Source organism: Andrena cerasifolii, chromosome 13 (assembly GCF_050908995.1).
Source record: "Andrena cerasifolii isolate SP2316 chromosome 13, iyAndCera1_principal, whole genome shotgun sequence".
In the NCBI taxonomy this organism is placed as follows: Eukaryota; Metazoa; Arthropoda; class Insecta; order Hymenoptera; family Andrenidae; genus Andrena; species Andrena cerasifolii.
The window spans coordinates 4,605,214-4,625,774 of record NC_135130.1 but is presented as its reverse complement, the minus strand read 5'-3'; the positions used below and the strand labels follow the sequence as shown (position 1 = coordinate 4,625,774).

The following is a 20,561-nucleotide window of genomic DNA, read 5'->3' as shown; positions in this document are numbered from 1 at the left end:
AACCAGCGGTCCCGATGGCTACGTTCCGACGATGGGCGTGTACGCGCGCGCATGATTTACTGGCAAACGCCAATTTTACGCTCGCCGCGCCTCGCGTTTTCCGTTTCGTTTCGCGGATCGCAAATAACGCGCCGTAACACGCTGTTCTGTTATGCTGCGCTAATTCACAAACTTCTTCGGGACTGATGGACTCCGCGGCCCATGCGGAATTACGGTAACTGTGTAACGATCGATGCTCGAAATAAGGTTGCGACCACTCCTCAGAATCCGAAGGAGAAATGTTGGGATGGAAATTTTTAATTACACCGTATTCACGTATTTAATCGCGCGTCCCAAAATCCACCTACGTATCGGAGTAAAACAGTCAAACCTAACTCTTCTTTTTTCGGGAAAATATATTACAGTGTTTCTCAACCTTTTTTGAGTCGCGATCCACTTTTATATGTAGTCAAATAACCTGCGGCCCCTCCTCCCATATATGGTAAGGTAAATATTTGCTTCATTTTATTTGTGAAAAATCAGTGGTACAGCGTTAATAGAATATGGCAATGTAACCATATGCAAATAAGCAAGTGCTAAAAATCGTCAACTAAAATTAACCGTGGCGAGCCCCCAGAAAACACTTTGCGACCCACTTGGAGATCGCGAACCGTAGGTTGGGGATCACTGATATAGTACTTTACGGCCAAATGCAATAAGAAATGAGGAAATGGACTGCCCCACAATTTTTTCGAAATTGAGTTAGTAGCAATAATGTATTTCGATAGGCTTTACTAATCATATATAATAGGAAACAAAGTTTTTTTAATGTGGATTGGTCCGTTGTGCTCTCACTGCCTCAAATATAGTGCATTGTGAAAAATATAGTAATTTTCAGAGGAAAGTGGTACAAAATAAAACTAATAAAAGTACATTGAAATAAAGGCATCTTATCTTTTAAATGTATATTTGTGTACTACATTTCGCATTATTAATTAATATATTAGCAAATATGTGAAAGAATCGATTGCACTGAGAGTCGAAATTAACATATATAAGCTCATTTTTTATGAGACCTAGACTGCTCTGTTTCTCTCTTCCCGCCACTTCACTACCATTACAGAAAAAATCTTCTCTACAAAATCTGAAGTGGTGGGAATAGAGAGACAACACTTCTTTTAAGCCGCGTTCAAAAATTCAAAGTTTAAATTTGCAAATTCATGTTTTGATTATTGCCATAAAATAAAAAAATTAGTAAAAGTTGTAAAATTTTATCTCTGCATCAGAAATATAGTATTTTTACGTACTATATCTTTTCCTAACAGTATATAGCGCACTAGACAAAGATATACTACGATACTATATATTACAGTACGGTTGGCAACTCTACTCCCAACATGCCCCATTCAGAGATATGTTCAACGATTGCTAGAGGTCTCTGCGGGGAAACGCGTTGGTCCAGGAATTTAAAATTTCATCAAATTTACAATCGCATTAAATCAAGCAGCAGCTCTCGACATCCATCTCCACCCAAGACCCCAATATCCCCCCATTCGAACCTAGTTCCAGCCATTGCTCGGTGTCTCGGTGGGGAAAAACGTAGGTCTAGAGTTCTAGAGATTTGAAATAAATCGGAGGGTCGCGTTCCGCCGTGTTCGCGGTCGGTGGTCTTCCGTAGAAGGGCAAAGGATGTAGCCATTTAGTAGGAAGGAAATGCACGCCGGCGTGTTTCGGTTCGCCTGCAAAAAGCGTTCCAAAGTTCGAGACGATAGCAGGCTCGCGCGCGCGTTCAGGCCCGCGCGCTTGCGCACGCCCCGCGGCGGTAATAGCAGCGGGCCCCAGCAACGGGGACACGGTAGCCGAGTGGTTGGCTGACCGAAGGTCGGCTGGTTCTTTTGGTTGTCGCTAATTGATTTAAGAATGCCGCCCCGATGCGAATGCACGCATGCTGCCCCTCGAATCCGGCCTTTAAGGCCCGCGCGCGCGGGCGCGCGAGCTGATCGTTCGTCCTGGAATGCCACCACGGTTCTTCCAGACGATCCTATCCGCGGAGACACCTAAATCTTCGGCCAGGCTTCCCTTCCTTCGACCATCCCTCTCTGTTGTGCGCGTCGCGGCGTTCGTTTTTTATACGGCTACGCGAACACGGAGAATGCATTTGGACAACGGCGTCCTTTTTCGAGTTTGCGTGCTGTACCATCGGCTGGAAAATATCGCTCCAACAGCCGCGCACTGTACGGGATGGGCGGGGACCGGTGCTGCACACAGCCAGGTAAAAGATAATTTCTTGTGCGAAAATAAATTGAAAATGTTGGACGACATTTTTCTATGTGGCCCGCTGGTTTGGGGAAAATCAAGTGCAGAATTCAGGGGTAAATTCGAAATTTGAACCAAATCGTGACCCTAACCTCGTGCGCTTTCCTTGCTGGTTTAGGTCTGGGTTAGGTGTGGGTTAGGTTTTCTTCGTTGGAACATACAGTAGGGACTTTTCCAAATATTCTCTTCAGACATTTTCTAATTCGTTATTTATATTTTGTGTGCTTGCAAAGATGCAATGCCGTATCAAGAGGGGCCCACTTTTCAGGGGCCTGGTCTAAGCCTTCCATTCGTGTAAAAAAATGGTAGAATGACATTTTGTTTGCTGCTTCCCATTTGAAATAATTAGAAATCTCACTAAAAGTATATTTTAAAATATCTTTTGGAGGCTTCTCTTTTAATATTATTTTTCACTGTGATTTAATTTTATTTAGAATAAATTTCAATTTTCAAAGGTTTAAGTATTTTATTGTAAGGTTTATTATCAACATTTTTTACGCCACCTCTTACGCTTTTCAACCAATGAGGACCTCGAAGGTTTGACAGCCCCGGGCCCCAAAAATTTCCCCAGTTTTACGTCTGTTATCTGATCCGCTATGGGCCTCACTAATTTACGACTGTTCGTGGGATTGTGTGACCTTTTATTACCCCTCGTTTAACTTGTCTGAAGGTATTACGTTATTAAGAAACGCTCTTACGTTGTGAAAAGCATATCATTTAATTTTAAAAAATCAAGTCGATCTTGAAATTTCCTTTACACCTCCACCGTGAAAAAAAATTCCTAGTAATCGAAATAAACGCTCTGATTACTCACAACCGAGCGGAAACCTGGAGGTATTTAATTTTAACAAATTTATCGAATATCACCACTCTGAAAAGCCTTTTATTTCATTATTTTTAGTGTTAGTATCAGATCCCGCTAAATTTCTGTCGTTTATTCAGGAAATTTCTATCTTTCAAGAAGTAGTTGTAACTTAAAAGTAGATATTAAAATTTGCTCTGCAAAGTGAATAGCTTTTGTAAGGGGAATTCTTTGCAGCTTCAACTACCAATGAAATATTCGAAGGTGTCCAGGTATAAGAGGCCCGCTGTAAATTAATTGCCGCGGAAAATACAATGTTGACGAGAAAGAAGAGCTAGCGAATTATCGCGAATGAGTTTAAAGCGGAAATTTCCAATGGGAATTAAACGCGATTTCTCGTGCCGCGTTCGGTACACTCGGCTCGGGATACCGGAGAGCGTGTACTCCGGAAAAGAAACGTTGCGAACGCGTACTCCTCGTAATCAACAAAGAATTACACAAGCGTTCTTCCTCCACTTTCCATTTCCACGCGCGTATCCGACACAGTTAATGCGACTTGCCCACGCCGTTTCAGATCGCAATCGACCAGATTGTCGTATCCGTCGGAAAAGTCCATTGAAAAAGCCGGGCCGAGCAAGGGGAAACACGCGGCAGAACCCGGCAGCAGCTGCTTTCCGCGGGTCAACTTCCTCGACAGCTAATTAGGATACGCCTTCGCGAGATTACGCCATTAATTATGTAATTACACAGCTTTGCCGATTAATTATTCAAAGTGCAGGCGTTCGCTCTGAGAAAGGACCGAGGGTGAGCTGCGTCGGAGCCATTGTCAACGGGGGAGACAATGCAGCTTGCGTCTCGTTCGCTCGTTTTCCGCGTTCTTTTAATTGAAGGGAAATTTTCCGGGACGTTTTCGACCTGCGTGTGTGGAAAATGGAGATTAGGCAGGTGGACTTGCGAGACTCCTTGAACGATGGATACTGATGCCTCGAACATTGATATTTTTTGCAGCACTATTTGGGGGTCAATGTAACAAATTAATTATCTTCAATTATTTGACTAGTAGTCCTGGGGTACTACTTTTTGAGAAGCATCGAAAATTAGTCAACATCTGAAGAAATCCCTTTTTTAAAACTGTTGGCAAAGGAAGTACGAAATTAGTCGTTTTCTAATTTGCAACTAATAGCACACCCCTAAATGTAGGTTGACGGTATGAGTAACTCGAAGGGAAATGCCTAAAAAATTAGTCAATTTTATTACCAGCAAAAATCTTTTATTTTTCTGAAAACCACGAGTTGATAAAAAGTAAAGTGCAGAGATCAATAGGTACGAATTACAGAATGTAACTCATTAAAAATATTATAACAAACCCATTTTTTAAATTTGTAAACCATTTCTAATTTAAACATCAATGCAACACAATTTGGTAAATTTTTAAACTCGAAGATAAAGAATTTAGATAAGAATACAGTCCTTTCGACTCACCCATGGGCAACTTTGAGAAACAGTGGCGGTGGAGAAAAAAAAGTAGTTCTAAAAAAACAAAATTTAAATTTAAAAATATTCACCTTTTTAGTATAAACTTAATAAAGATTAGTTTTTAAAAAAAAAACGCGGTTTTTCTCAAATCAGGAGGGTGCAACTGCCTCCCCTGCCCCTGCAGACGCCTATGGACCCACCCCCTCTCACAGAGTGAAAAACTTGGGAGGTGATAAGCGGTGAATGTGGCTCGAGTGATTCAGCCAGCATTAATTCATCGCGTGCTGGTTTTCAGTAATCGGAAATGACGCATTCGTGCGCACGCGCCGACGCGCGTTACGAAACGGAACGGGGTCGTTGCGGACGCATTGGCAGCACGTGTCTCGGCGGAGCTTTCTGGGCGCAGGGCCTGAATAAAGCCGTGCGCCGTGCAACGGCCTGTCTAGGAACTGTAAATGGTCTCAAGGATCACGGAGGAAACCGTGGTTAAGGTTGTTACCCCTCGAGGGACCAGATGTTCGCGCGATCCAGGTGCGCCTGCAGGGCCCACGTCACATTGTAACGCTCTTCAGGAATTAATTCTGATTCAGATTTTTCTGCGGCCCGTGAAAGGAGGCCTGGCCTTTTCAATGAAATGGACAATGGCCCTTGCAGCTCCAGATGTTATCTTCTTTTTAGGATACGGGACTTTTAAACGCCCCAGCCTGCTCCCGCGATTTCAATGCTTTCGTGCCTGGCCTCGTGTTGCTTCTCGTGCCGGCCTCTTATTGTTACCGCTGCTGTAATTTCTGGTATTCGGAGTATCGATACGCGTTCGCCGCGAAATATTTTATGGAAATCGTTTCACCCTTTGAATCTGGGGAATTTCGAAACAAAAATTCGCAACAAAAACTTCGCAACGAAACTGCGAATAAACTTTACAGTTTCGGAACGTACAGAACGTACATATACGTCGCTTGGATTCAATCGAAATATACAGAACGTATATATACGTCGTCCAGATGCAATCAAAATATATAGAACGTATATATACGTCGCCTGGATTCAATCAAAATATACAGAACGTATATACACGTCGCACGGATGCAATAAAAATAAATTGAACGTATATATACGTCGCCCGGATTCAATCCAAATATACAGAGCGTATATATTCGTCGTCCGGATTAAATCAATATATACAGAACGTATATACACGTCGCCCGGATGCAATCAAAATAAATTGAACGTATATATACGTCGCCCGGATTCAATCCAAATATACAGAGCGTATATATTCGTCGTCCGGATTAAATCAATATATACAGAACGTATATATACGTCGCGCAGATTCAATTAAAATATACAGAACGTATATATACGTCGCGCAGATTCAATTAAAATATACAGAACGTATATATACGTCGACCGCATTCAAAGGGCTAACTGATGCTTTTTAAGTTGTGTATCTTATACTAATTGTCGCGTATTAAGTGTTGCGTAGAAAATTTAAGCAGTAAGTTAGGGTGTTGATGGTGGAACTATTATGTTTAAGTTCGTTTTTGCCATAATGGAGGTTGCTGGTCTCTGAAACGACGGTCTAATTTTTTCCAAACGAAAAAAATTCGATAGAAAATACAAGATTTTGATAGCATGTTCCTTTAGCCATATTTGGATTGCAATATTCTAGTTCAAATTATGACTAGGTTATTTCTTACAACTTTTGAACTGAGGAAATTATTTAGGTGTTCGATTTTTAGTGGGTTCTCCGCTATAGTTTTTTTGCTTATATCTTTCCAAAAACTATCGGATAATTTTGAGTTAAGAAATCTGGGAACGAGTAGAATTTTCCAGTCTATTTAATATTTATATCTTTGAAACGATAATAATGATCGATTCACTAAGATAAATCAATTGTAAATTAAGATAAAAAAGTGGAATTAAAAAATCTTAGAACTTACAGTATCGTCATCATCCCTCAAGAAACACTCTGAATATATCTCGATACACACAATGAATTCTGAGATTAATATCCCTTTAGGAATTGAGTCTGGTTTAGAATTTGAAAAAATGAAGTTTTTTTAAATATTTTCTTCGTTTTATTTATGCAGAATATGATCCAAAAGTATTAGCGCGTAATTTGAAAAATTGATTAAAAAGATATGTAATCTGCCAAGGAAAACTTTTCTTTCTCCTTTCAGAATGTTTCCAAGTTTTCAACGATTTTACGATGTTCAACCAGATTCCTGATATTTCACGTTAGCCGGGTTTTCAGGTCGACGCTCACTTATTTCTGGTTAAAGGGCTATTGTGCTCCTAGCCCCGACTGCCACTTGCAATTTAGAATAGTTTCTCCGAAACAATTTCCACATCCCCAGCGCTGATGGATTTCTACAGAAACTTAAGCCCGACTTACGCTGACGCCAGGTTGCTGTTCCCACCGTCCACCATTGGTTTCCACAAATAATGTTACCTAACAATGCTATTAAAGTTTTCTTATATCGAAATTGGGTCATTTTGACAAAAAAAATCGGATTTCAAATCCCTCCTTTGCTAACATATTATTTGCACTAAAACTCCTCCATAATAAATAATTAATATATATTTTAAATAATTAATAATAATTCGTCAATAATAATTTTTTTTAATTTTTAAATTTTTTTAATTTTTAATTGTACATATGTAATAAGTTCTCAAAATATTAAGCAGTAATAATTAAATGAACTGAGTTTTATTTTTGTATGCTCGTTTCTCATAAATATATGATATTGGGCCCATCTGACCCAAATTTACTTCATCATGTAACTTTACAAATTCCGTATAAGGGTTAAAAACAGACAGTATTAGTTATAAAAAACAAGGAAAAATACAGAAAATGTATAAAAAAATGCCTCGTACGAAAAGGCTTTAAGTCAGCCACTGAAAACGAAAAACACCACAGGTTAATCACTGGGACTCATCTCGGTTCGAAGGTTGCTCTTTATAGATGCTATCGCTCCCTGTAAATTGGACAGTTCATCGCAGACAGATAGATCGAAACCAGGACGGTTCGTCTCCCTTTTATCGTCGTCCATTTTGTAGCTGCACGTTCATGGCAGGCTATACCCGCGTAATGACCGTTATTTAAAAATCAAGAATGACCAGCCACCGCCGAGGGCGCGTCAGCGATATATTGTTGCTTCGCGGCGATCGTCTATTAGAGCCACGAACAAATAACGATGCGTTGGGTGTAGTTTGTCTGGCCCAGTTTCCTTGAACAGTTTTCAATAAGTCCGCGTGGTCATCAGTCGAAACGATCTTCGCGATCCCTTGTTCTGTAGCTACGATCCTTTGGGGGGGCATGAAATTTGTTGTTCAATGGCTACTTACGCCTCGTAATTATAGGTGTGGATCCTCCTTTGTTACGAGAAGCCTTTGCTGAACGTACACGATACAAATGCAAATGCGAGGAATTTGGTTTACACAGTTTCATGTCTTGAGAAAATTCTTTTAACATTCTTCGTTAATTACTCCTCGTAGATTGAACTTCAATTGTGCTTAATTATGCAGGAACTCTGGTATTAGGGGATGTTTTCAATGCAGTTATGTACATCGTTATTTACCAGTGGCCGTAGCCGTGATGGAAAACACCGGTCTCGTTAGATCACCGAAGTTAAGCATCACGGGGCGGTGTACTGGGGAAAGATGGGTGACCACCACCTTTCTCCCGGTGTGCTGCTGCTGCTGGGCCCCGAAGTAGAGGGGAGGGAACAAAAAAAATTGGGACTATAGTGTTTGTTGGGCCATATAAGTAAAAATAAGCTTGAAACGCCATCTTGTTTAAAATATAGGAAAACAATAAAAACAAACAGCAACATTGCTATTTCTAAGTATTGTTCTGATAGATTCCTTCTTGAAATCAAGATCCCGAATTTGGAAATTCAAAAAATTCTGAAACTTTGTGCAAATGTAGGGGATTTCCTCCTGATTACAATGCAATTTTTGTTTGCTACCCAAATTTACTAGAAGGTGGTGAAATTAACCCCTGAAAATTCGGCTATTTTCCGATTTTGTGTTATAACTCCCGAACTGTAAGAGATAGAAAAAAAGTTCCAAGGCAAAAGTTACTTCTTTGAATTAGATCTAGCTTTTGGTAAGAAAATTATTTTACAGTTTGCGAGTTATAGCAGAAATTCGGAAAAGAACTGGATTTTCGGGGGTCAATTACACCCCTTTAGAGTGAATTTGGGAAGCAAACAAAAATTGCGCGATAATCGGGAGAAAATTCCTTACATATTCACAAACTTTCAGAATTTTTAAAATTTTCGAGTTCGGGATGTTCCCTTGTGAGAAGTTATTGGTGGCTAGTACCTAGTTACGAAACAAACTTCGATTTTTCTGTTTCTTGCACGTATTATTAGCCCCTTCGTTCGGCTCCACAGCTCGTGGCCGATTAGCTGCTTTGTAATTTTGCTCTCTTGTTCACTTTCGATTGCACTGTTAGATCATTGTCGTGGCTGGAAGTAGTAGGTACGTATCATTTGCAGCCAACCAAGCAAAGTATTAGACTGTGGACGTTACAGGCCAGTAGTGCTTGCGGTGGACGTGTTAAATTAGCGTGACTTGCGGTCGTAGAACTTTCCTTTACACTTTATCCTGATTTAGAGCTGACAAAGACGCGGATGTGAATTTCTGCATATTTAATTACGCTGTTCTGGGGCTTCTGCTGTTTCTGCGAATAACTGTAATCGGAATGACGCGTATTTTACGCCAGCGAGGTAATTTATTGTGAAACAGTGACTTGACACTCATAATTGTCCACTGTTTTATGTAAATCAGGCGAAGCAATTTATTGCTCACTGTTCAACACATTCACGATTTCATTTTCCCGAAAGTACTTACGTTTGGGTGGTTCATCAGTTTTTGGAACACATGGGGGGTGGGTGTTACTCGATACAGGCAGTTAATTAGTGTTTAAACGATTAATATGCAAATAGGTTCTTCAACCTTTGCTTCTCTCGAAGTAGTCATAGGGTAATGAGAGATTTGTACACTGGAATTGTGTTGTTGCTTCACCCCTTCATGGGCGAACTTAACATCTAACACTATTATAGCCGCGTGTGGCCAGAATGGCAAATTTTGGAATAAACCACGTAGACTTTGTTTTTTTAACCTACGAGAGAGCGTTGGATATTAGAGAGATATATGTGTGTGATGAATCTTAACAATTCCAGGGAGTCATCACCATGAGTAATTAATCAGTGGTAGTAGTATAGTAAAGAGAGTTCTAACCCAAATTTCAGAGTGGTATGATAGACGTTCAATAGACCATGCAACTTTTGACTGGCGCCATAGGTGTATGAAACGTCTATCGTACCACTTTGACCGTGTATTGAACGTCTATCGTACCACTCTGAACGTGTTAAACGTCTATCGTACCACTCTGAACGTGTCGAACGTCTATCGTACCACTCTGAACGTGTCGAACGTCTATCGTACCACTCTGAACGTGTCGAACGTCTATCGTACCACTCTGAACGTGTCGAACGTCTATCGTACCACTCTGAACGTGTTGAACGTCTATCGTACCACTCTGAACGTGTTGAACGTCTATCGTACCACTCTGAACGTGTTGAACGTCTATCGTACCACTCTGAACGTGTTGAACGTCTATCGTATCACTCTGAACGTGTTGAACGTCTATTGTACCACGCTGAACGTGTTGAACGTCTATCGTACCACGCTGAACGGTATTGAACGTCTATCGCACCACTCTGAACGTGTCGAACGTCTATCGTACCACTTTGAACGTGTATTGAACGTCTATCGTACCACTCTGAACGTGTATCGAACGTCTATCGTAGCACTCTGAACGTGTATTGAACACAAAACTCAAATTTGTGTTAGAACTCTCTTTACTATACTACTAGTGGTAATGCGCTATTCGTTAATGGAATTTATAATTTATAAGATCTATCTGTATCAATCCCATTTCATATTTGAGATATAAATAATTTTGGAACTACGAAGAAGCAGCACCACAAATATAAAATATGTCAATTTTTTGGCAAGATCGTTGTTTTATAGTATTCTCTTACTTCTGGCCTTCATAGTTGTATTTCACTTAAAATATAGAAACATGAGTGTCAGAGCAGTGAGTGTTATTATTTGAAAATTCTTTTATCCAAACAATTGTCACTCCATTAGTTCAGATAATGGAATTAATCAAGCAATTTTGTGAAATGTGTGCAAGGGAATAAAAAAGCAGGAGAAAATACTGGAAAACAGTTTATATAAATAATTCTTAATCAGTAAACATTATCAGTTCCTCCACACGGTAAACACAGAGATCGGTAATACATGCTTGGATTTTCTTACTGTCATAGAAACATGTAGATTTCCAAATTTGAAAATCAAAAGTGACGATTCGCCTTCGTAAAATAATAAGTTCCACAACGCGATGTGTGGTACAACCCTCCGTTAGTTTAGCGATTCAAAGCTGGTGCGCTGTTTGCCTCGCCACTTTTCCATTTACTTATTTATGACCAGGAAAACTACACTCTAATTAGGAGCTGGAGTTCCTTCCTGTTTCGCAGTAGTGAATCAGGTATAATCAACCAACGAGAATGCCGGTTTTCCCAAAGTAAGGGAGCGCGGGACGTTCCTACGTCTCGACCTTCAAGCTACAGCTTTGTGGATAGCGTACCCAAAATAATTCAGGAAATTTTATTTCCAAGATTACCCTGGAGAAAAATAAAATTTAGAAAAGGTAGTCCAGCTTCAGTAACTAATGTGGGTTATTGTATTTGATCCTGACCAATAAGGGACCCAGGCGGCAAATGCTCATCCGCATACGTTACATCCGCTACTGCACATCGTCCCTTTGTATCGTTATTGGTACCTAGTACCTCCAGAGGGGAGTCCCCGGGGACCCGGGTTGTGTTGGATTTTTCCCACCAAAACCTCACGACCCCCATGAAATGTTTAATAATTTAAATGTAAATATCTCTATTATTAAAGCCTATTGGCTTAAACGCTGGGACACCTATCCACTTACTTTCAACATAGATTAATCGTGCCAAGGCTCATCAAAATCGCTGTCTACCACAGCCTGTCCACCCCTTATTAGCCTCTTTCTTCGACTCCAAAGTGAGTTTAACGAATTTCGAGTTACTCGAATTTAAGATAAAAAAAGTATGTAAATCTCCCAAAAATCGAGGGGTGCCGTTAAACAATCTAAACCAAACCAACTACCGACCAATGTTTTATGGCGAATATCTCGGTACCTATGTGTATCGGAGAAAATTGTCCAGAATGATGATCTTTACAACATATTTCAAGGGAGTCTAAATCGGTATTTATAAACATCTCTACGTCCTCTTTCAACTTCTTTACCTTGGTCAAGTTCCCTTTCGGGTACTGTCACTCAGGCATTACCACTCAGCAAAGACTCCCTATTATTGCTGCCTACTACATTCGTCTGCAAGGCCCATGTGCCAGCAAAGAGATCGCGATCGATCGCTCCGTGGGGTTTGGGATTCCTCCGACGAGCGGATTTCAGCAGCGTCGCAGAGGGAAAGGGGGGAAAAGCAAGGAGGCGAAGGTCTCCTGATGAGAGGGACGAGGCCGTCGACCCCTGGCAAGAGCTGGAGGTTTACACGCCTAATAAATTACTGTAAACTGGAGCCCCTGAGTCCCGTAGCCGTGGGTTTGCACGAATAGTAGTTAAGTGAGCCGGTGATTTGTGCGATATCGTCCATCGTCGCTATCAGTCCCTGGAATCGGATGCACGACGCTGAATCTTCCCCTAGTAATTTTATCCCGGTTGAAGGTTCAAGTTCCCTCCGCAAAGATCCCATCCTCCTACCCCTTTACTACCGATTTCAAGAGCAACCGGCGGCCTCGTAGGTGTGCTACCTGTGCGCCTGGTCGCATGGCAGACGGCTGTTCTCCTCTTCGGGTTGAAATTAAAATCAATGCATCCTGCTCGTTGATCAACGTTCAGCCGTGCGCCATTACAATTTCATAAGCAGCTCCCAGTGGCAGCGGCGCTGTGTTCCCAGGATACCCCTGTCTCTCGTCCGAGATACCTCGGGGATCGTGGCGTCCTTTCTTGTTCGCTTCGAACGTCTTCATTTCATTCCCTTGGTTGCCGCGCGCGCCTCCAGGAAAACGTTCCTTCATCGCGGTGAAAAAATCTTTCGCGCTTTTTGCTCCGCGCCGTCAGCTGATTACGATGATTTATAGCAGAGGTACAGGCCTCTGGGGGTAGGCGCTTTGTTGGCTTCTAGACCTTGTAGTCGTCCGCTTGGGTTTTTTCTGGGTTTCTTTACGTGGTTTGTGAGATTTTTTTTTTACACGGAAAGGGAATGTTTTTAGGATTTCTCGCGAGGCTGCAAAGTGTGGTGGAATGTGTGGGGAATAATTTTTGAAAATTTGTGAAATTGAAGGATTCGTTTGTGGTGGGAAGATTGGCCTGGTCTTGTTATCTGAAGGTCGTGTAAATCTTTTTAGATAGGGTTGCCAACTTTTTTTCCGGGAAAATATAGTACTTTACGGCCAAATGTGACAAAAGATATAGTACATTGTGGAAGAATATAGTACTTCTCGGAGAAAAATGGTACAAAATAAAATCACATTGGAACAAACGTATCTTATTTTTTAAATGTGTGTTTTTTATGATATTCTGCATTATTAATTAATTTATTGTCTGTCACAAATATTTCAAAAGTTTGATTGCACTGAAAGTCCAAATTAACATATATGAGGAGCTCATTTTTTGTGATAGATACACTGGTTCGATTTCTCTCTTCCCGCCACTTTATATTCATTATAGAAAAAATCCTCCTTGTTAAATTCAAATTTTGAAGTTGCCGTAAATATAAAAATGAGTAAAAATTGTAGAAATTTATCGATGTATCAGAAATATAGTATTTTTACGTACTATATTTTTTGTCTAACAGTATATAGTGGACTAGACGAAAATATAGTACAATAGTATATATTATAGTACGGTTGGCAACCCTAGTAACAGATGTGTATAGGGATTAAATATGTTTGGTTGAAATATTAAGTTTTTCGGAAGATTTAAAGAGTTTTTTTTTAAAGAAAAATTTAATAAGAACTTAAAAATAGTGGAAAGAAATGAATGATTTCTTGAACTGATGTAACAAAAAATTATAAAAATAATGTAAGTCTGCTTGTACAGGGTGAGTCACATAACGTGTCCACCCTGAATAACTTCTAAAGTATGTGTCCTACAAAAAAGTGTTTTATACAGAAATTACGTGGTATAAAAGGGAGCATATGATGCCGAAACGATTTTTTTATATAACATATTTGTTACGAGATATCAAGAATGCATACGTTTTTGTATAAATTTAAAAGAGCAGTGAATTCTGTATAAGAAATAATTAGGGGGATATTTGAAAAAAAAACGTTGTTCATGGTCTTACTATTTACCCTACAATTAGTTACAGTAGGTGCTAAAAGTGATGGTCCTTGACTTCCATATAACTGTTACTATTATTTGGTTTAGGACAAATAAAATTTAATACTTATAGAAAATTCACTGCTCTTTTAAATGTCACACTTAAAAATTATGTGGGGTGGACATGTAATGTGACTCACCCTGTAAATCATACATTCGTAAATGCTGCCACTTTGCCACTTTAAAAATTTCATATCGTTTTAAATACTGTGTGTCATTTCTTAGCAATAATAATATGTACTGATTAGTTACATATCGCGCTCTTCTTTTGCTTTGGATATCCGCTCTAATATCCATTATATCTTACAATTAATCTACACGCTGGTTTGTCTATACCTTCCTCCAGAACATCTGTCGCAATAACACAATTCGATAAACCATTTTTGAACCTAAACAAAATTCATGTTCACACTGTGCTTAGTAAACAAACCTGTGCATCTTTCCTATTGTTTAAAACACGAAAAATAAATGACCTCGTACCTGCCTAAAACCTCCCTGTTCCATTTTGAGATGCACAACGATTCTCTAGAATTATTGTAAGGGTTGTTTGACAAGCCAGCCAAAAAGTCGGATCGCAGAAATTTAAATTCTTCGTCGTGTGTAGATAAATTCTAGAAGGATAAGAATCATAGAGCAATTATAAATTGAATGCGAGTTATGCATATTAAAGCTACTCTTTACCTTTAATATGTGATATAGCACGTTTGCTGTACATTGTTGTTGTACAAAAATAATACAAGAAAATTTCTCATCGGTGCATTTGTTAACACGGAAGTTCTTTAATACTCTGAAAAGTTTTCGAACCTGATCACATGAATACCTGAAATTCAATATTGTAAAATAATAGGTAGAAAAATAAGTCGTATAACATAAATTCAGAACGTCTCAAAACTTAATTGAAATAATTATCGAAGTTATATTCATACTGTTGAAATATCGAAAACAGGCTTCAAATTAATGAAAATAAATACAATTAACTACAGTTAACTGACTTGTGAATTTTTTCCATATCTGTAACATCTTTCATTTCATCCTCCAACAGCTTTCTAAATTTAGTCAATTCTGTAATAAAATATCCCAGAACGTTCATGGTTTCCTAAACAAAACCCTTCGTTATAATGGAATACAACAATTACAGGGTTGAAGTTCATTCACTTTCTTTTGCTTTTGTACATACTTCTTCCTGGGTATAATTTTTTATGCATTCTAATTGAATTAAATGGAGCAAAACAGCTTTACTTGCACCATATACTCCTGCGTTAAAAATAAAATTTAACGAAATGCACATAAACTACGCATAGCTATATCCATATAAATACAATTCTAAAAAATCCGATGCCTGTACCTGAATATGCAAATTGTTCTTGTATGTCTCTTAGTATGGATGCCAACTTTCTGTTCACAGTTTTTGGCCCGCATGCTTCGCTAGATGTAATACACTTTAAAGAACCCTTCAAAACTATAACTTTCAAAACGTACTCTATTTCATTGATGGCGTCGTTTATCTGCTTTCCAACATGAGGTATATCGTATTCATTGTACTCGACGATTATTTCTTCTGGAGTTGCATAATTTTTTACTTGCATTGCTGGATTTATTGCGGCCACTTTTGCATGAAATATTATTTCCAAACACTGTAATGACTCTCGAACATTATGCTTTATTTATTCGAGGATATAGTTCAGAATAAAACAATACTATTTAATAAACGTGTAATAATAACGATATATAAGGTACCTTAACAGGCAATTCTACTTTAGCCAAATTCACATTAGAATTTAATGATGAAGCTGCCAAAGCTAAAACTTTTGGTTCATCTTTAGAGCAATTTTCAAATTGTTGCGCGAGTTGCCTCGTTGGACGATCGTTCACTGCTCTGTGATATTCGTCAGAAGTTAACAAATTTATTCTATTTAAAAATATAGGTCCATGACAAAATGTATCGATCAAAATCGATGAGGTCATCACTAAAACCTATGGAGCAATGTTCTTATTACAAACAACCTCGATTTGCTGGACAGTCTATACAGGGTGTTTCATTTCAATGTCCCCTGGTAAATGTCTCGAAAAATATGAATGATGCGGAAAAGTGTTTCAGATAAAAGTTGTAGGAATCGAGGGTGACATGTCGTGCTGATATTTCCTTGACCTTGCGATGAAAATGATAAGCCCTGTGAAGGTCACATTTCATTTTTCAAATGGGAATCTTTATTTTTTATTACATATTCTTGTAGCTGACATTGAAACGTTTTCAAAACACTACCCACCTGTGTATTTGGCACAAACCACTACCGAGATACGATCTTCCAAAGTTGACATGACAGTGCTTTTCAATGTCATCGCAAGGTCAAACAAATACCAGCTTGATACCTGCAACTTTCGCCGGAAACATTTTTCCGAATTCATATTTTTTAAGATACTTACGAGGGGAGATTCAAACGGGACATTGAATTATATATAAATTGCAATAAGTTTAACGTGATGTCTATAACATTTATAAAAGTAACACAAAATATAATGAATCTCTATCACCTGATTTTCTTCCAACTCTTTTTCCCGTATATCTCTAGTCCAAAAAACACCATTCTTGTCAACACTGAATTCACCGCAGGTTAATCCGGATAGCCTTGCAATATATATACTCTGTTGTGTGACTAATCCTACTGTATTATCTAAAAATACAGTATGCTTCCCACCTTTCGTATATGGTCTACACATAACATAATATATGTAAGAAGAAGTAGAACAAATCGGTAATTCATGATTACTAGCTTCCCATACCCGCACTTAAGGGGTTATGCCTAGTCAGGCGGTCGAAAAGAGGCGAATATTTGTGAATTTTTTTTGAAGAAGCGGAAGCGTATATTTTTATAGAACTTTCTGCGTTTAAAAGAGCAACATTTAAAGAACATTTGGTAATTTTTTCGTAGAAAAATATTTACGTTTATAATAAAATAAAAAGCGACATCCAAGAAGCATTTTTAAAAATTTGGTTTTGCGGTGAGCACTGTCATTCGGAACCAGATTATCTAAAATCAGAAAACAAACAAGATTTCGTTAGTATATTAATGTATCCTCAGGTTGACGGAGAGAATTTTCCGAAATATTAAGTTAAAACAACATGGCAGCTATTTAAAGTTGAAATCCTGATTTTTTCCTGCAAAGATTACGCGAAAAAATCAGGATTTCCACTTTAAATAGCTGCCATGTTGTTTTAACTTAATATTTCGGAAAATTCTCTCCGTCAACCTGAGGATACATTAATATACTAACGAAATCTTGTTTGTTTTCTGATTTTAGATAATCTGGTTCCGAATGGCACTGCTCACCGCAAAACCAAATTTTTAAAAATGCTTCTTGGATGTCGCTTTTTATTTTATTATAAACGTAAATATTTTTCTACGAAAAAATTACCAAATGTTCTTTAAATGTTGCTCTTTGAAACGCAAAAAGTTTTGTAAAATATATGCTTCCGCTTCTTCAAAAAAAATTCACAAATATTCGCCTCTTTTCGACCGCCTGACTAGGCATTACCCCTTAAGGGGGATTCTCGTCTAACAGCCCCAAAAGTGACTGATATTTCAGATTTTTTTTGAAAAATCTATTGGTGATATTGGATTGCACTCTTTTGGGATATAAGGAGGCATCTTTAAACTTGCAGAAAATATTTTTTTTATGTCGAGCCTTCTTATTATTTATTAATTATTGTGGAATATTGTCCACCCCTTCGATAATGTAACTTCTGTTGGCGGGATGTGTAGCACCTATCACAGTCATCTGATTGCAAAAAAATTGAAGCTTCTTAAAGTCAGATAGTTTACCCTGGGATTGGTTCACTTTATAGAGAAAAAAAATGAAGAATTCAAAGAGTTATAGCGCTTGAAAGAAAAAGTAAGTTTTTTCCTTAAACAAATTTTTCTATATATCGACGAAAAACGTATTATAAATAAAAACTAAAATTAAAATTTTAGGTCCAATCCCAGCGTAAATTATTTAACTTTAAGAAAATTTTCTTCTTTTTGCAAGCAGATGACTGTGACAGGTGCTACACCTGACGCTAACATCGTCGAAGAGGTTAACACGATTCCATAATAATTAATAAATAATAAGATAGATCGACATAAAAAAAATCTATGAGTTTAAAGATGCCTACTTATATCTCAAAAGAGTTTGATGCAAAATTAACAATAGTTTTTTAAAAAAAAAATCATAAATTTCGGGAGTTGTTATACGAGCATCCCCCCTTATTTGTTTTATGAACATATAATAGTATTTTGCTTGAGTGAAATTTCATACTTATCAATTTCATATGGCCTTGCTACAAATTCATCACTGTTGCCCTCCATAGTCCTAAATAAAAGGCCAAATGTATTTATATCATATGTGCATGTAATGAATCAGAATGTTACTTATATTGTTTAATACAAGCACAATCTACTCGAACCGGTAAGAATCTCAAACAAAAGTTAGTACAATTTAATTAGTAATTCAATTATTTATATTTCCAATGCTTCGAAATGTACAGGGTACTTGCGGCATTACGGACCAGCGTTTTTCTCGCAAGTGGTAAGTATTTCGAGGAAATGAGACAGGAAAAAATGTCCTGTTTTCTATACCCAACATAATACGGTATGTCAATTTTTTTGCGTTCGTAATATTTTCTGAGACACGCAGGTGATGTTAATTTTTTTAGTAGAATGCTGTATATTAAGGCTGTCCGAGTACTCGAATATTCTAGTAGCTTGAAGTTCGGACCGAGCCGAGCCGAGTACCCGTAAAAACCAAGTAGCTCGAAAGAACCGATAGGCTCAAATAAAACCGAGTAGCTCGAATTTTTTCGAAAAAAAAACTCGGAAAAATTTTTTTCGAAATTTTTCCGAGTACTCGAACAGCCTTACTGTATATATTTTTATACAAAAATAGTGTGAAAGCGACTGTCAAGACGAATTCAACCATGAGGTATGTATACTGTGACCTTCAAGGTTACATTAGGTCGGACACTACCGCTACACGCATACATTAGCTTCCGCCCCCTCCGAAATCTAGCTCCATACCTATACCGATATCACGTGACATACTCAGCCATAATAATACAATCCCGCAACACTATGCCGTTTGTAAACAGCCACAGACGAGATATTTCGCGTGTCTGTTCTGTATTTGCAGTTATGTCGATTCAATCTAGCAAAGCTAACCTAAAACTCAAATTATAAAACCAAAGCAAGAAATTTACAAAATATTTTTGCGAACATCTAGGAAACTAAGGCCGAGCGGCGGTAACGTGTATAGAAAAAAGTTGTTCGGAATGTGGAGTTTTAAAACATATCTAAATTTCATCAAAATCGGCGATGAAACCCTAAAGTAAATAATCACCAAAACAGGAAATGTTTTTCTCTTTCATTTTTTTTTTTCAAATACTTACCATCTGCGAGAAAAACGCTGGTCTATAATACCGCGAGCACTTTGCCAGCCGCGATCCTCACGTTCCTTGTGTTAAAGGATTATATAAATTAAATACATTAAACTGATTTTCGCGAGATGTAACATTCGCTTCTTGTAAGATTGTGTATTTATTTACACTGTTTCGCGCACTGCTGAAGGAAACGGAGGGAACTTCTACACTAAATCTCGTAGATGAATAACAATACTTTTATAGATAAGTATCTCTCCTGGTTCTAGTGAATCATTTTGCAGCGCCACAAGCGACAGGTTCCAGAAGAAAACGAAAGCGGGAAGTCCGCGTTCTATTGCATAGAATTCATAAAAGTTTAAACGATTGTATCAATTTACGAGTAATGACAGGGTGATTACAAATCGCACATGATATCGCAGTACAAGCTTCAAACACCACACTTCACGCATACATATAGTCCCCGAAAGTGTAGCAAAGTTTCTATAAAATCTGCTTCTGTCGCAGGCGCAGCAACTTGCAAACGGCTTGGCTCGAATTCGATCGCACGATTCTTGCGAGAGAGGCAAAATTTCGCGCTACACTTGCAAGAGAGGCGCGTCGGAATTTTGCTTTGTTGTGGTACAAGTGTAGCGTGGGAATTCTATGGGTGTCAAGCGAGGGTTATGTGTACAGTTCTGGCCAAATGTACTTGCCCTATTACAGTGACGAGGAAACGACAAAATTTCAGGAATAGATAGAGACTTTTGACGCAGATTCGTCACTGCAAAGCAGAGTCATTGGTTCTGAGATTAGGGTACATTTACAATGATAACAGGTGGCGAGTTGATCGTTTCTATCACAGATGGCAACAGAAAACTAAGTCCTTCCTTATACTATTGTCGAATCATTGTTCAAATATTGTAAAAAAAAATTAAATAATAGTAATTTTTATTAATATCTCCGAAACTAATATACCTATACCCGAAGCTACGATTTTATATTTGGGGTCCACACTACTTACATACACGTAGTCCCCCCCCCTCTCGCGAATCAACACAAGTGCGCGTGGGTGGGGGCTTTGTTTACAGGACAAGAGCCAAACAGTAAGGTTGGGTGTTGGGGGACATGTATCTGTTGACTTGTAAGAG

General features: G+C 38.5%; 2 protein-coding genes across 2 annotated transcripts in view; both read right to left on the bottom strand.

Moving 5' to 3' along the window:
• LOC143375655 (uncharacterized) overlaps positions 1 to 20,561 on the bottom strand; it is a 48,971-nt gene that overhangs the window by 15,713 nt on the left and 12,697 nt on the right. The window lies entirely within an intron of this gene.
• On the bottom strand, positions 13,664 to 19,588 carry LOC143375657 (endoribonuclease dcr-1-like). The gene is made up of 10 exons (XM_076825006.1): positions 19,540 to 19,588; positions 18,318 to 18,371; positions 16,554 to 16,731; positions 15,759 to 15,995; positions 15,367 to 15,655; positions 15,199 to 15,275; positions 15,014 to 15,117; positions 14,703 to 14,841; positions 14,502 to 14,632; positions 13,664 to 14,410 (listed from the first exon to the last, which is right to left on the bottom strand). The coding sequence occupies exons 1-10, from the start codon at positions 19,566 to 19,568 to the stop codon at positions 14,308 to 14,310; spliced, it is 1,341 nt and encodes a 446-aa protein (XP_076681121.1). The 5' UTR covers positions 19,569 to 19,588; the 3' UTR covers positions 13,664 to 14,307.

What these genes read in the sequence shown, in the direction of transcription:
- LOC143375657 (XM_076825006.1), bottom strand. Translation starts at nt 19,568, where the DNA reads ATGTTACATCTCGCGAAAATCAGTTTAAT. An exon ending in AAGAGTTGGAAGAAAATCAG is followed by an intron (nt 15,996 to 16,553) that starts GTGATAGAGATT and finishes ATTGCTCCATAG; the next exon opens with GTTTTAGTGATGACCTCATC. An exon ending in AAAATTATACCCAGGAAGAA is followed by an intron (nt 15,118 to 15,198) that starts GTATGTACAAAA and finishes GGTTTTGTTTAG; the next exon opens with GAAACCATGAACGTTCTGGG.